At 40.8% G+C, this 17592-nt stretch overlaps 1 protein-coding gene across 1 annotated transcript in view; it reads left to right on the forward strand.

Annotated features, from left to right (window-relative positions):
• DMXL2 (Dmx like 2) overlaps positions 1-17592 on the forward strand; it is an 86567-nt gene that overhangs the window by 22653 nt on the left and 46322 nt on the right. The window contains exons 5-12 of the mRNA XM_075273440.1: positions 742-895; positions 2696-2762; positions 6130-6308; positions 6968-7145; positions 8799-8973; positions 11166-11372; positions 13325-13587; positions 16101-16785. Coding sequence (XP_075129541.1) covers positions 742-895; positions 2696-2762; positions 6130-6308; positions 6968-7145; positions 8799-8973; positions 11166-11372; positions 13325-13587; positions 16101-16785 — 1908 coding nt within the window. The remainder of the gene's footprint in view (positions 1-741; positions 896-2695; positions 2763-6129; positions 6309-6967; positions 7146-8798; positions 8974-11165; positions 11373-13324; positions 13588-16100; positions 16786-17592) is intronic.

Genomic DNA, 17592 nt, shown 5'->3' on the forward strand with positions numbered 1-17592 from the left:
CTAGTAGCTCCGCCCACACCAGAGTCCGATCACATGGTCATGACGTCATCAGAGGTCCTTTAGCACACTAGGATTTAGCATCTGCCCTGCAGATGAGTGGCTAGGATTCATTGTGTCTTATGGAAGATGTCTGTTGTATGGAGGAGAGGAAGCTGCAGTAACGTGACACACAGGGACCTTCCTTTAGTTACTCTGCCTAGTAATGTCAGGCATTTGGGGTTATTAATTTAGTTTCAGTAACTCCATATGCCTCACATTAATAACAGATAACCCATCATGCCCCTCATATTAAAACCTGTGTGCCCCATATAAGGGTTACTAATCTGTGAGACACATGAGGGTACTAATGAAGGACCTTAATTATGAAGATACCTAATTCTTACCTCCATATGTCCCACATATCAGTAACTCTTTTATGTGAGGCACACAGGGGGTTAATGTGAGGGACATGATGGGGTTAACTGCTATTACTATGATCCCCATGGAGTTACTAAGCTGCAATTCACATGACCAGACTTTTTATCTGCAATGGTGGATTTCCCCCCTAGGCTTATACTCAAGTCAATAAGTTTTCCCATTTTTTTTTGTGGTAAAATTAGGGGTCTCTGCTTATATTCGGGTCGGCTTATACTCGAGTATATACGGTATATACCCATTTTCTGAACTATTTATGACTTTACTAATCCAGGAGCTATAAAGAGTCATTTTGGTATCTTCTTTGTCCTCATGAATAATCTGCAGGTAACAGACTGCTGACAGCCACTGATTACTTGCAATTATGGGCACCACCTTCTAGTGATATTCTAGAAGAGGATGAGGATGATCTTGACGGAGACGTCATAGAGGATAAAGTTCAACCAGCCCTGAATGACTGGAACTGTATCTGGCAATGCAAGTAAGTTGAGAAGAGACTCTGGTCATGCTGCATCAGTTCTGAACATGTTCTAAAATTACACATGTCATTTGTTTTGCGACATAATGTGTTGATATCATAATGTCCTTCAGGAATGAGGTGGCTATCAGCATATAAATATATTATGGAATCATTATAGATCTCTATTGTGAACTCAAGCAGAAATTGAGCTGTCATAATACTGTGTGCATTGTATACAAGAGCTACCGAGGATTCATGAGGAATATTTCCCAGGAGCTGGTGCATTATGTATTACATTACATTTTCCAGTATTAACCTCTTTAATGACATATTTAAGTTGTACACGTTGAACTTAAAGTATTTTTACTGGTTTCTTGGCATTTTCTGTTAAAAACAATGTAGAAAAGAGTTTTTATGTACTTTAAAGGAACACTAAACCTATAAATGAATAACAGTAAGAAAGTCATAGAATTGGCCTCACACTTTGATAGTAGGCTTAGTTATGGAAAGGAGCTTAAGGGGATTATGTAGCTTCCAAAAATGATCTGCAAATACATCCACAGCAGTGCTAAATACGCACTGTTTACTTATACAGTCTTTGTTTTGGCTTTATTTTATTTGTTGTTCCATATATCACTGTTATTTAGATGCAGTGAATCTGTGGACAAACTACAGTTCCCAAGATGCATCTGCCTGCTCTCATTCTTCGTTTTTGCTGCTCGTGGGGGGGAGTGAACTTGCAAATAAAACATCACAGCATCATGTGTCCTCAGATTTGGTTGTGTTTTATTATCTTTAATTTCATTGCAGGGGAGAATGGAGAAGGTAGGGGTACACAGAGATTGAGAGCAGGGAGATGAATCATGGGAACTGTAGTTAGTTCACAGATTCACTGCATGGAAATGGCAGCGATACAAGTAAAAAAAAAAGCCAAGAAAAGGGTACACAAGGGAACAGTGAGTATTTAGCACTGCTATGGATGTATTTCCAGATCATTTTTGGAAGCTGGATAACCCCTTTAACAGTCTTTTGTCTTATCACAGACCGTGTATTTGGGAAGGCTGTTGCCCCATCCAGTTGTCTTACAACCATACACAAGACATTGACAAGGAGGTGGGGGGAGGGTCATGAGTGAACTTCTGAGACACATAGAGAAGATATTGTTCTTTATATATCAGTAGGAATAGACAAAAATGTAACTAAAAGCTGCAAGGTGATGGAGTGCATTTTCTGTGTTTAGCTTTCCTAAACACTTGTACTTTGTAACAGTAAAGCCTCGAGTCTATTTTGAGATGTCCTTGCATTTACAAGGATGGTTTTATAATTAGCTAAGTTACAGGATTTTCTTTTAAGCATGAGGATTGTTGATCCTTGACTATACACCTTATCAGAGCAAACATAGGTCATGAATCTTGGCAAAGTAGATGTAGAACATGCATGTATTTAGTGTACAAAGTGCTTAATGTTACATCCTATTATGCCTTTATTCAGGATTACAAAGTAACAGTGACATTCAGGAAAACTAACCCAGACTTTAACCTTTAGGATAAATCATGGGCATGAGCGAGAACAGGGGGCCATTTATTATTGGAGCTGTTATACTTTGGAAAATAACTATGAACCATTTTTCTTTAATATACAGAATATTTGACCTTCTGCTGCACCACACTAAAATCTTTTGCCATCTATCATTTAGCTTGTAGCATAAATGATTAATAGCCTACTATAACAAGCAAGTTCTCCTTATTTATTGATCTCATTTACATATGTTGCAAAACGGCAGACCATGGCAATGAATATTTAATGTCTCTTTGCTCACAGAACTGCAGTGCCTGTGCTTTTGATGAAATGGTCCCCAGATGGTGAATACTTTGCAACTGCAGGGAAGGTAAGATGTCTGCGCTAGGTTTTTATTAAAGGTCACTGTTCAGAAACTAGGTGACTAAACATGCATTTTGTGTTTGTGGCACTTAAGCAATAGTCATAAATGCGAGCTAAAGCAAACATGATATTTGTAGTTTGATCCCTTGGCTCTACTAATTCATGTATTATTGCTTTATAGGTAGTGTTATGGTATTCTTTGCAGCTCCAGTATTATACCCTCTGCGCCTGAGCTAAACTTTTAGTGATATTGCAGTTGACCATATCTGAATGTAATGCTCATATATTTGCCTTTTTTCTATATTGGACTGGGAGTATGGGAGGACTTAAAAATAAAAATAAATAAAACAACATGATGGTAGTGAGTTAGGTTTTATATGATGCATATCTTAGCAGCTTAGTAATGCCAGATTTGTTTTCCTCTATCCTCTAAAGTCATGCTGCAGCGTCCATGATTATCCAGGCATATGATTCTGTGACAGATGGCATCATTAGACTTCCAGCTAGAAGGCGTTTACTGCCTCCGCTTCAGATGCCAGTTTTTCTTTTTCTATCATGGGTGTGACTCATCTCTGCTTGTCTTGCTCCCCTGAACATCCTAACCTAGGGGATTACCTCTATGCTAAGAAAATGCAGAACTTGTTGTTGCCCAAGATTAACTTGAGTTCAAGATTGCTGTAAAGTAACATCAGAAAATCACTGCAAAGAATGTACATTTGTAAACACCAATTTGCAGTTTCTATAGTCTGCATAAAGTGTTTATCGTATATTATATAGTTTGCATTAAAAAAAGTTTAACTTCTTATATACATGGCTAAGAGGATTGTACAAGGTTTGTTAAAGGGTTTTCCTATCTCCCCGTTTCAGCAGTTTGCCTGCTGTCTCTTTTTCTCACTCTAGATTATGTGCATATGCTTGTAGAGAATGGACTCAGTGTTACCTGTGTGTTAACATTGAGAGATAACAGACTCCTTTATCAGCAAACTGCAATTAGCTGAACTGATTGTCTTGCTGGCAGAGCTGTGAGTGACATCACTTGTCCTGTCACACAGGTCTGGCGTTAAGCAAACGCTGTGTAAACAAATGGTAGGAGTAATTTGACATAGCAGGAAAACTAACCTTCATTTCTAAAGTAAAATATTTCGGAAAAGTCTTTAATTTACATAAGTTACCTGTATAGATAGGATCCTTGAGATGGGACAACCCCTTTAACTGTCAGAGCGATTGGTGTTACAAATGTTTGTTCCTGATTGGTTCCTCATGTGAACATGTCCAGCGATCGGGAAGTGATTTGATTGTTTGATGTTGATCTCTTATTATCATGATATGAAAATCTTTGCTTCTTCTCAGCACATCGTCTTGTGTAAAGGGGACACGTTGCTAAAAAAAATAAAATAATGTAAACTCTTAGAAATGGTAACAAATGACTGTACATCATTGCAGCATATAACTGTGTGCCAATCGATTTGCTTTACTGTCAATCAGGCATTTTATCAGGTAGTGTAAAATTACACTTATAATGTACTGGTCTTCAGCTAAAGTGTATGTTGCAGCCCAGAGCTGTATACACAATTGAAAACCATCCAGTACTATTTGGATTTGTTTGTGCCCTCACGGTACAGTATACATTGGAGACTACCAGATTAACTTCTAAACATCACATTGAGGGGGCTTTTCTTCTAATAGGTACCTCTAGAGATTGGATATTAAGCTTGTATGTTCTGAATGTTGCTCAGGCTTTGACTGTAGTTGAAAATGTAGTTTTTTTTTGTTGTTGTTGTTGTTGTTTTTTTAAAGGGATCCTATCATTTAAACACTTATTTTTTCTGGTTGACACGTAGGAATAGCCTTAAGAAAGGCTATTCATCGCCTACCTTTAGGTACCTTCTCTGGGCCACCGTTTGGTTAAAATCCCGTTTTTCGCTGGTATGCAGATGAGTTCTCTCGTTGCACTGGGGGCGGGCCCCAGTGCTCAAATAGCACTGGGGGCATCCCCAATGCTGTGAGAGAACTCTCTAGCGCCGCCTCCATCTTCTTCAGGAACGGGGTCTTGACGCATCATCTGGGGGTTGGCTTCAAACTTCTTGACCTCGGACCTAGGGCAAAGCCGACTGCGTATGCCCGCCGGCCACAAGAAAATGGCCGCTTACAATACTGTGCAAGCGACCATCTTCTTGTGGTCGGCGGACATGCACAGTCGGCTTTGCCCAAGACCTAGAAGTTTGAAGTCAACCACTGGAAGAAGACGAGTGAAGACCCCATTCCTGAAGAAGATGGAGGCGGCGCTAGAAAGTTCTATTGCAGCATTGGGGACGCCTGCAGTGCTTTTTAAGCGCTGGGGCCCGCCCCCAGTGCTGCGAGAGAACTCCTCTGCATACCGGCGAAAAACAGGATTTTAACTGAATGGCAGCCTAGAGAAGACCTCTAAAGGTAGGAGATGAATAGCCTTTCTTAAGGCTATTCGTACGTGTTAGTTAGAAAAAAAAAGGGATTCTAATGATAGGATCTAGAGATGAGCGAACAGTGACATATTCGAGATTCGATATTCGTTTCGAGTAGAGCCTCAATATTCGACTACTCGATCGAGTATTGAATCCCATTATAGTCTATGTGAAAAATGCTCGTTTCAGGGGAAACAACTATTCGACTGCTGTGGTTTGACATATCGTCCTGATTAGCCATGGTCCTTATATCTGGTAAAGTTGAAGCATCTTCGTACATATTAAACATTGAGTAAGAGTTGGCATCTGTTCAACTATTCAGTTAGACTGTCAACTGTTTTGCTTTAAAGGGGTTGTTCAGACAAAAATAGACAATCCTTTTAAAGTTTAAATAAGCTGGGGGCAGTGGAAAAAAAAACAAAAAAAAAACACCACACTCGCCTGTCCCCGTTGCTCCGGTGTCCTCCCAAGCCTCCTGGGTTCATCTACTCCAGTGGCGTCTTTTGGTGTTGTGAATCCAATTGGTGAAGAGCCTAAATGTCGCTACCTGTGACATCACAGGTCCTCTTCTTGATGCTGCAGGTCGTCCAGCAGATTTAAACTATAAAAGATTTGCCTGGACAACCCCTTTAAGGATCAGTTTGTGTAGGAAGGTGGATTAGTTAGAAGTGGTTTATTGAATAGACGTATCAGTTTGGGGTCGAGTTACTATCTGTAACCCCTGAGGGTTGTATAGAGCAGCAATTTAAGACAATTCACTACAAACAGATGTTTTCTTAAAATCAAGGACAACAGTTGTGAAATTTATTGACCTCGCAGGTTAGACAGGAAAATGTCTAAAAAGATCCTTGTGAATAGTCTGACTGAACAGAATATTCTATGTTATTGCTGGACTGTCACCAGGCTGCATGATAACCACAAATCTCTCCACAGGATGACTGCCTTCTGAAGGTCTGGTATCCTTTGACGGGATGGAAAGCCTCTTTTTTACCTCATGAAGTTCAAGATAAAAAGGGGAGTCCTGTTGATATCAGCTTTTCATTTGTATACCTGGCGCACCCTCGATCAGTGGTTGGTTTTTCTTGGAGGAACACAAGCAGGTTTATGCCAAGGTACATTTTTATCTGGAGAACAAGGGTGTGCTATTTCATTACATTGTTTTTTTGTTTTGTTTTTTTTAATTGCAATTTATTTTTAGAGCACCATCAATCTCATGGCATTATACTATGTATGTAAACACTCATCATATGTACAAAGACAAGTACAATAACCTCAGATCTAACTAGATGTCTGAACTGGCACGGTGGGAGAGAGGATCTTGCCATGTATGCTTTGTATGTGATGACTGAAAGCTCTTTCACTGCAATGAACATTTACCTTGGTTGTCACAGTAATCTTAATATATATTTTTTCTATACAAAAGCCAAAAGGTGGAAATTACATTAAAATAAACTTAAGTGCAATGAAAGAATCTACCTTTCGCCACCTTCACCAGGTCCAGCTCTTTGCATTATAGCTAAAAGAGCCACATCCTTTTTATTGCAACTTTGTACTCTGGTTAATGGCTGTGCCTGGTATTGGAGCTCTGTTCCTTACAGTTTACCTTGCCCACATGGATCAGGAATATGTATTCCTTGTAGCCTCTTAGAAATGGTGTCAGCTTCAGATTTCTTCTTGGGATCTGCACATAAATCTGTTAACTGCTGTGCCCTATAACCTCCATCACTCTTGCTGCACTTTCCTAGCTGAGCATTTACTTCTTCTATTTCAGGGGATCTGTGTGCAATGTACTACTGACATCCTGTCAAGATGGCATCTGTCGCCTCTGGGCTGAGACGCTATTGCCGGAGGATAGCCTACTTGGAGGCCAAATAGTTGACTATAGCAGTTCCAGCAGCAGTTTGTCAAATGTAGGGAAGCAGAAGGACAAGATTGAACATGCTCTTGAGGTAAGTTTTATTTTAGCATGGACATAGATAGATATATGGGTTTTCAATAATAAACCTAGAAAGCAGAGTGTAAATGCCATGCAAGTAAATGAATCTTCTCCCTTTGATTATTATTGGCTATTTAGTTTAGTCTATATTGTTAGATATATATATATATATATATATATATATATATATATATATATATATATATATATATATTTAAAATATATATATATATATTATTCATTAATAGTTGTTTGCTGCTTTTACACTGTCTTCTGTAGAAGAAATGTTTTCTTTTTAATTGGAAACCCTAAAAAAAAAAAAAGCTACTGATGACCAGTCTTTTAGTGTATCCTTATGTAAGAATTTGACTGAATTATGGCAGCACATCTCTGGGGCCATGTTAGTCTCCTGGTTATCACTATAAACCATCACCCCACCAACTGCAATGGCAGAGCTGATGCAGAACTACACTAGTGAGCCCCATCCCTTTGTGTAGTCCCAGTAGGTCATGCAATCACCTATTCGATGTGGCATCTTTGCGAATAGGAAAGAAGGCTAGCAATTACTAAAAGAAATGTTCAGTCACATCTGCCATATCTGTGGATTGGAAGACATGAGGATATTTCCCTTTGATTTAAAAAAAAAAAAAAAAAAAAAAAAAAAAAAAGCTTAAAAAATTTACATTCCAGTGTCTGAGAGATCCTCAAAGTCTCCACCGTTGTCATAGAGAACGTCCAGCAAGTTGCTATCTACTGCATCTTTCTCTGAGGTCACCACATGTCCTGTCATTGTTATCTATATAAGATTGGTGGGTTTTTAACTCTTGATAGGACACTGATCAGCTATAAAAAGAGTGAGCAGGGTATTACAGGCTCTGCGTTCTATTCAGGTTGCTGATCTCTCTACTCTCTGTGACAACGTCTTGCTTTTCATTGAGATGTGGTAGAAAACTGCAGCATTTTAATTATTTTTTTATTCCTTATATAGGGCCATCACTTTCCGCAGTGCTTTTACGGACATTGGCATTCACTGTCCCATACAGGGCTCACAATGTACATTCACATCAATATGTCTTTGTAGTGTAATAGGAAGTAGGAGTCCCTGGGTTTAAAGTGCATTACATTTTAGTCCAGAATCACATTCTCTATTAAATGAAACATTTGTTCACCATGATGGATTTTTTATTTTATTTGTTTTAATAACTGTGTTTTGATGTTTCTCATGTAAATTTATGAATATATTGGCAACTGGGTGTTATCCAAAGTAGTATATCTCCACAAAATTTCATTCAGTACTGATTGGGTAATGTCAGAGAGTAGGGACATGCCCCCAACTGGTAATGTTGGATGTCATTAACAGTTGTCAGTATTTTCATACTGTAAATCTATAGGTAGAATGAAAGAGGACCAATGCCACCATAAAGCTCTGAGAGAAAATATTCCAGAATTATTTGTTGAAAAATATAGGTATTTACAAAAATTAGATGTCAGGAAATGTGACGGGTCCACCAGTAATTTTTAGTTGTGGTTTTATAGCAATGCTTGCTCCTAATTGTAATCTGTCTTTAGTGATGAATGCTCATGCAGTTTTCTTCTGTATGTTTCCTTAGTTACATATTTTTGCTGATTATGAAATGTAAAATGTTTGTTTTTTGCATTTCTTCAGACAATTCATCACTTGAAACACTTGAGAAGGGGCAGGAGACGGTCTTCTGTTCTGGCTGCTCACACGGAATTGCTACCCAGTCAGCCAAGCCAGCAGGAAGCCCACAGGCACATCTCACATCACGCTAATTCTTTGTGTCATTTTCACATAGCAGCAAGCATAAATCCAAACACTGGTAATGTAGTAGCTGATATATTTCATTTACCTTTCTGTACCTTTATATTGTATATGCTTCTTTATGGGTCTTATTGTAATGTACATAAGGATTGTGACTTGAAGATTTGTCACCTCTCCTAAATGCCTCTTGTATTCTCCATTACATAACATCACTCTGCTGATACCTTCACTGTAGTATATAGTTTTTGCCCTTTATGGTAAGTCACCTGGGATCCTTTCAACGCACCAGCAGATAAACAGACCGTAAGAACTGTCACACTGGGAGCTTAGGCCACGTGTGATGTTTTTCTGCATCTGTAAGGCCTGGCTTACTAATTTATATAGATCAAATTGCCACTCAGTCACTGCTGGACAGGCCTCATGCCAATTTACATTGAATTGTCTATGACCACAATTCATATGACTGATTCCTAGACTGCAAATCCTTTTTGGCTACTTTGTGTTAAGCTGCCTTACCTTCTCTCTGACTCCTTCTCCTCCCAGGTTTATGAGTTTGTTTGTTTTTTCACTCTGTTCATGGTGTTAGTCTTATGTCTAAACCTTGTCGGGTAGGGACATACCGTATATACTCAGGTATAAGCCGACCCAAATATAAGCCGAGGCCCCTAATTTTACCACAAAAACTGGGAAAACTTATTGACTCGAGTATAAGCCAATGGGGGGAAATGAAACAGCTACTGGAAAATTTCAAAAATTAAAATGATCGGAGTTTTTGGGTGCAGTAGATGCTGGAGAAGGGGAGGGGGTGTTTTAGTTGTCTGTCTGCCCCTTCCCTGAGCTTGAGGACTGGGTTTTTTTCACCTGGAATTCAGCCTGGCTGAATATAGCGTATCTGCAGTGCTCCTATTGACCTCTTCCTGACGGAACAGGAGCACTGCAGATACCCTATATTCAGCCAGGCTGTAGTCAGGCTGAATTCCAAGTAGGGGGGAAAAAAACAGTCTCAGGGAAGCAGCATAGAGCAGCCTGCAAAAGAAAAGCACTGCAGGCCGGGGAGCCTTTACAGAAGTGCTGATGGGAATCCCCGGCAGGAGCGCTGAGGGGCGGTCCTGAAGGAGAACCTCGGCTGGCCGGACCTGAAAGGGAACTGTAGCCGGCCACAAGCAGAAGCGCTGAGGGGAATCCCCGGCTGCCAGGGATTCCCCTCAACGTTTCTGCCGGCGGCTGGCCGCAGTTCTCCTTCAGGTCCGGCGGCCGAGGTCTTCCTTCAGGTCCGCCCTCTGCTCTCCTGCCGGCCCCAGAGGATCTCCCTCAGCGCTTCAGGCCGGCCCTTGAGAGAGCTTTCGCGTCTGCTCCCTCCTCTCTCCAGGGGCATGGCGGCGCCTGCCGCCTTCCCGCAGTGGTTCCCCTCGGAAGCTTCAAGTTCCACCCGTGGAGGGCATCGCCGCTGTAACTCTTACAGCTCCAACATTACCGCTGTAAGAGTTACAGTGTAGGTCCCAGCTGCGATGGCGACCGTTCTGGAGCACAGCAGCGCCATTATAGCTACAGACCCGGCATCCGGACCTGGCATACATACACCAGGCCGGGTGCCGGGCCTGCAGCATAGCCACACTCCTGGCAGGGGTTTGGGGGGGGGGGGGGGGGGAGGTCTGCATTCTGGGCCTGCTAGCAGAAGTACCGTAAGTACTTCTGCGGTTTGAAATGAATAGCATCGCCAAACTCCTGCCAAGAGTGTGGTGATGCTGCCGGCCCGGCACCCACCCCGGTGTATGTATGCCCGGTCTGTAGCTATAATATTGCTGAATTACTGTAATGACGCAAGTATAAGTTGAGGCGGACTTTTTCAGCACAAAAACTGTGCTGAAAAACTCGGCTTATACTCGAGTATATACGGTACCTCTGGCAAAGGGAATGGTAACGCCCAGTTTTCATCTTAGCCATAAATATTTAGGAAGATTTACATAGGAAAAGTGCAATTTAGTGTTATGAGAAAATATAATCTACAATTATAAATTCTGAGTAATAAATATTTTATACATAGCTACACTAGTCATGTACATAGTAATGTCCATTACAGGATTTACTGAGAAGTCTGCTATATAGAATAATATTCTGTGTGCAAGTTGTAAATATGTGAAAATATTGTTTTGTACAGCAATTGGATTTAAAAGTAAATAAATAATAATAGTACTGATGAAAAGCTTTTTTTTTTTACTTGTTGCTTAAAATGAATATTATTTTTTTCAGATATTCCTTCTGTCTTGGCTGGAGCTGCTTTTAATTTGGATGAAGGGTTTGGAGGTTTTGTAGTTCACTGGCTAAACAACAAGGAATTGCACTTTACATCTTCCATTGAAATATTTATACAGCATCTGAAAACCATTGTGGAACAGCAGTCTGAGACCCCTGAAGACGAGGAGGATGAAGAATGTTTATTAATGAAATTAGATAATGGTTAGTATGACTTTGACTCCGTAAAGGCCTTATTAACTATAAAGTGTAACTAGACTTCCAGATACATTTGGCAACATTTGTTTTATTAGTAAATTTTGTAACTTTTATATTTTTGTTGATTCCTTTCTGTAAAATCCTTCTCATTATTTCCCTTGCTGCTTCTCCATTCTCTTTTGTACCTGCTTCTCACTGTATATAGTGTATGGGCTTGTGTGTAATACAGGGATAATAAGGGCAGGGGGCCTATTCAAATGGGCATTATAAAACATAGAAACATGCTTCTGGTGTCCTACTTACGTTGCAATTCTACCAGTGTTTGTTCCAGAGATAATATCAGTTTAACCAGGGAGCTGCTGCATATAAATGTCCCAATCCCAACTGTGCTTTCTGATCATGTTGCTGTAAATACAACCGGTATAACTATAACCTTGGGGTCAAATGAAAATGTGTTAATGACTCAAATACTGTCAGTTAATCAAAAGTTGTTTGAAAGTTCTGTAACACTTTTTAAAGGGGTTTTCTGAGAGTTTAATATTCGTGACGTATACTAAAAATAGACCATTAATATCAGATTGGTGGTTGTCCAGCCCCCGTCATTGCTGCCGATCAGCTGTTTGAAGGGGCCTTACTACTCAGGGTTCCCTTTAACAGTCCTGCAGTTTCACATTCATGGGTCACATGACCAGCTTAATTCCTTTTAAAGAGAATCTTTCATCAGATCGGGCACATGCAGTTTTATATACTGCTGGGAAGCTGACAGTACGCTGAATTCAGCGCACTGTCGGCTTTCCCGATCTGTGCCCGGTGTAAAGCGCGATCGGTCACGTTACCGTAGCGTTTTAGTGTCAGAAGGGCGTTTCTGACACTTAGCCAGGGACGCCCTTCTGCCCAGCAGCGCCTATCGCGCTGTACTGTGGAGCGGGGAGGAACGCCCCCTGCCTCTGCTCAGACAGCTCGTCCATAGACGAGTATTATCAGGAGAGGGAGGGGGCGTTCCTCCCCGCTCCACAGTACAGCGCGATAGGCGCTGCTGGGCAGAAGGGCGTCCCTGGCTAAGTGTCAGAAACGCCCTTCTGACTGTAAAGCGCTACTTTACCGGGACCGATAGCGCTTTACACCAGGCACAGATCGGGAAAGCCGATAGTGCGCTGAATTCAGCGCACTGTCAGCTTTCCAGCAGTATATAAAACTGCATGTGCCCGATCTGATGAAAGGTCCTCTTTAAATGAATGGGACTGAGCTGCAATACCAAGTACAGTCACTATGGGCGGGTTCACACCTGCACCCAGTCTCCGTTTTAGCTAATCTGGCTAATTTCCATCTTTTGCCCCAAGAAACTAGACAGGAGTCGGAAACCCGGAAGTCAGTTTTCAAAGTTACCGCCCCTGTGCGTCTTCTGCTTCTCCACGGCAAAACCTATATATATATTTTTTTTAAACCAGACACAAAGTCCTGCATATCCAACTTTGTGTCCTGTTAAAAAAGAAAGTTTCACTGCAGAGAGGCAGAAGACGCACACAGGCAGTCACTTTACAAACCCATTCAAGTGAATGAAAACTGACTCCCGGGTTTTCGTCCCCTGCCCAGTTTCTCGGGCAGAATACGGAAACCCTTTGGATTGGCTAAAGCGGAGACCGGGCACCGTTGTGAACCCGCCCTATGCAGTTTATGGCGCTTTGCTTGCTATGCAGTTAAGTGGGTGCACCACTTGTCTTCAAACAGATGATCGGTGCGGGTGCTACATGCCTGGCCCACACCGATGTGATAATGAGACCTATTTTATGGATAAGCCATAAATATTAAACTCATACATAAATATACACTTCTACATATTCGTAATTCATACCTTAATATACAGCTTGGTTAATTTTAATGGGAAGATTTTAATAATAAAATATAGGATTATTTGTCCATCAGTAGATATCTACAGACATTCTAAATCTTTATTCTAGGTGAGCCAGAGGGTGAAAGATCATTGACCGGATCTCCTGAGCATGAAGAAGCGGAAAAAGATCTGAGTACAAAAGCGTCTTCACCTGATGCTACCCTTCCTCTACCCACCGTGTTATTAGAGCGGAAAATTGAAGCCCTCCTCACAGAGTGGAACAAGAATGCAGACATGCTCTTCACTATTCACCCCGTGGATGGTACCTTTTTACTGTGGCATGTTAACTACTTAGATGAATATAATCCTGGAATCTTCAGACAAGTTCAGGTATTTGTTTTCTGCTATATAGCTTCATAATGGGGTTTTCCTATTGTAGACCTTTATGTTGTATTTACAGTATATAACTATCCTCTGGGATACCCAAATATCAGGAGAATAAATGATGGTGAGGTGGATGGCTTTCTCCATAAAAGCATTTCATATTTCAGTTAGGAGCCCCACCTCTGCATCCTACCATATCAGACCTATCCTGTGCGTATGCCCTGAATGCCGAAGATGGGAAAACCTTGCTTACCTCCATTGAGTTTGTAAAGAGAAATCTGCCATGTCTTTCAATAAAATTTGCAGTGGATTTCAACAGGGAAATGAATGAGGATTTATGAATCTCCGTTATACCATGGATATTTTCTGTGTAGACAAATGTGCAAGCCTCAGATTTATAGCATGTTCATTCTGTTGTAGATTTCATGCAAAGTTTAATAAAAAATGTCACAGATGTTAATATAGCAGGAGTAATTTTGCTGAAAACTCCCTACAAACTCCTGACTCCTTAGTAGATTTACTTTTGCTCTACATTTTGTGGCATGTATTTTTCTGAATTTTATGTTGAGTTATTGGACTGTATGATGTTTCACTGTCACTTTAATTGCCAGTATGGTACTTTTTGGAAAAATTGCAGCGTGATGATCCTCCAAACACGCAATGCCCCTTTGGTGCCACTCATCCTATATTATTTGCTTGTTACATCCTGACGCCTTGTTGTCACATCAGGCGTACTGCTCCTTCAGGTCTTCCTTTACTGAATTGGAGCCAAGCATGTTGTATCTAAAGGCTAGTGTATTGAATCTGTGTCTGTGCACGTGCCATCGCCAAACCACTGATCTCAATACCTCCTAACAGCTAGGCCTAGGTGTTGGGTAATTTGTCAAAATTGTCATCCTTCAATTAGTCATCTGGACAAAATGTCTGTGTTTTAGAGCCATATCTTAGTCAACCATGTCTCACCAGGAGGTACACTACCCAAAGTAGACTCTAAAAGTAGCCTCTTATTTTATAGTACAGCAGGGTAATCATTTTTGCAGTGTCTTATGGCAAGCCCTAGTGTCTAGGTAGGCCACATCTGTTATTGTTAATATACCTGAATCATAACTACATATGCCAAGTTTTGCAGCAATCTGATCTGTGTACATTATTATTTTTTTGTCAATGTGTTTAAGATATATAAAGAACAAGAGCTGACATCAACATAATCCCTAAAATCATATCTGATGACAATATAACAGTTGTGTAACCTTTTGTCACTTTATATCAGTTGGCTGCAGTTGCTTTTTTCTTTTAAAGGGATCCTATGATACAAACATTTTTTTTTCTAAGTAACACGTCGGAATAGCCTTAAGAAAGGCTATTCTTCTCCTACCTTTCATTGTCTTCTCTTCGTCGCCGTTCGCCTAAAATCCCGGTTTCTGTCGGTATGCAAATGAGTTCTGTCGTAGCACTGGGGGCGGGCCCAGTGCTGCAAAAGAACTCTCTCCAGCGCCACCTCCATCTTCGTCAACAACAGCACCTTCACCTTCTTCTTCTGGCTAGGGCAGAGTCGACTTCACATGTGGGCGTCCATTTTTTTTTTTTTTTTTTTTGTGGCTTACTACAGGAGCGTACTGCACATGCTCGTGTAAGCAGCCACAAAAAAAATTCCCCTTCCGCATGTGAAGTCGACTCTACCCGAACTCCGCTGGCAGAGCTGACTTGCGCATGCGTTTAAATTTGACCCAGCCAGAAGAAGAAGGTGAAGATGCCGTTGCGGACGAAGATGGAGGCAGTGCTGGAGAGAGTTCTCTCGCAGCATTGGTGACACCCCCAGTGTTGCAAGAGAACTCATTTTCATACTGACAGAAACCGGGATTTTAGGCGAACGGCGGCGCGGAATAGACAATGAAAGGTAGGAGAAGAATAGCCTTTCTTAAGGCTATTCCGATGTGTTACTCAGAAAAAAAAAACCTGTTGTATGATAGATCCCTTTAACGTATTAGAGCCATAGGACTAGGTAGTCACGTATTTTAGTTATTTTGGACTCCATAGTGATTTCACCATCCATCAGGGGATGTTCCTGTTAGCGTCGTTGTCCCTTTATTAAAATGACACATCATTTGACTCCCAGTTCTTTTGTTTTCAGATCCTGAGGCTTTTCTCCCAGTGTATAATATGCTTTTTCTATCCCCATTTCTGTTTCTTTCTACATCTCTGAAAAACCAAAAAATATATAGCCCCCGGTACCAAGCATTTATTTCTCGATGCTGGGAGGCTGTACTAATGCTATCACTTTGCAAGGGTGGAATAATAGCCTCAGAGATGTTCCATCTCTTAAGCAGGAGAGAGCAAAACTTGATTTATTCCAGGCCCTCTGGCATATCTGGATTTCCAGAGTAACCTGCTAAAGGCTAGTAACTTTTCGGTTTTGTAGCGTTTACCTGTTTTTTTGCTATTCATCTTTAGATCTGTCCATTAACATAATCTATTAGAATGTTTATACCTATTTGATCATTGGTGTATTCCGTTTTCAGGTTTCCTTCGCTTCTCGGATACCAGTCGCTTTTCCATCGGGAGATGCTAGCTCACTTAGCAAAAACATAATGATGTATGCTTGTACTACCTCTGCCAAGGAAGCTGCTTCTGCTCTCCTGCAGAAAACAATGATGACAAGTGACATAACTGTAAATAATCTGAATGCGCTTCCACATGGAACCAGTATGGCGCCAACTGTCATGATGGTCTCAAAGCATATTGATGGGTCATTGAATCAATGGGCTGTGACCTTCGCAAATAAGTCTGCCTTTTCATCAGTGCTCACAGTGTCACACAAATTTCGATATTGTGGCCACAGATTCCACTTGAATGATTTGGCATGTCATTCTGTACTTCCTTTGCTGCTGACCTCATCTCACCATAATGTGCTGGTGACTCCAGACTCTGAAGTCAATCCATGGGAGATGGAACATGCGGGTAAAGTAGTAGATCCTGTGAAAAATTTAAAAGGTTTCCCCAAGGAACATTTTAGAAATGCAGCTACTCAGACTTTTCATGACCCAAATGCAATTTACAGTGAACTTATATTATGGCGAGTTGATCCAATTGGACCCTTATCATACAGTGGGGGAGTATCTGAACTAGCCCGCATTAACTCTCTTCGTACTGCTGCCTTTTGTAATGTGGCATGGCTTCCAACACTTATACCAAGTTATTGTCTAGGTGAGTGTCTGAAAGTATCTATTGCAATTTTGTCTGTGCTACATTATATTAAATACACGTGCACACTAGAAGGTGCTGCAATCTCCTTAAAGGGAATGTGCTGTCAGGAAATTATCTGTTGTTTAAATTGCATTTTTATGTTAAGCATATTTTTTAATAATTTTTGGTGATGTTTTTATTTTCTAAAGTGATATCTATTTAAATTTTCTGGTTACATATTGACTTTAAAAAGGTATTCTCATGTGGGTCAAAAGACCCAGACCTCTCAAGAATGGGGGTCTGTCACCCAAGGCAGGCTCAGTTGTTCTTGGAAACTATATGAAAGTCAATGAAGAGTCCCTTCATATCAGGCACCTAAACTAACAGCATTGATTGCTCAGGAATGGTGGGGGCTAGAGAAAAAGTTCCAAGTGCCAAAATCAGTGGAGCAGCGGCTATTAAATTATATAAAGAGCTGGGCTTGTTGGAAGTGGTGAAAGGTACTCTTTAAATGAAAGTCCTAATATTCCCTCATGTATATGTTAGCAGTAAGAGGCTCTGTTTATGGTAATCTGTCCTGGGTTTATCATTCAATGCTGCGCACCACATGTATTACTTCAGACGCTCTTCATGTCTTGTTCAATAAAGGGCATGGCGCAACAGAAAAAGGACATGGCTTAAAATGCAATATATTGCAACCTTTTGAGCATTTTATGGAGTAAAATAAGCCAACAATGTGCTAGACAATGATAAATCTGAGTTTAGGACTGATTAATCTGTTTGCAGTGTCAGTATTAGTAAATCCACCCCAGAATGTTTGCTGATGTG

Source organism: Leptodactylus fuscus, chromosome 5, assembly GCF_031893055.1.
Source record: "Leptodactylus fuscus isolate aLepFus1 chromosome 5, aLepFus1.hap2, whole genome shotgun sequence".
In the NCBI taxonomy this organism is placed as follows: domain Eukaryota; kingdom Metazoa; phylum Chordata; class Amphibia; order Anura; family Leptodactylidae; genus Leptodactylus; species Leptodactylus fuscus.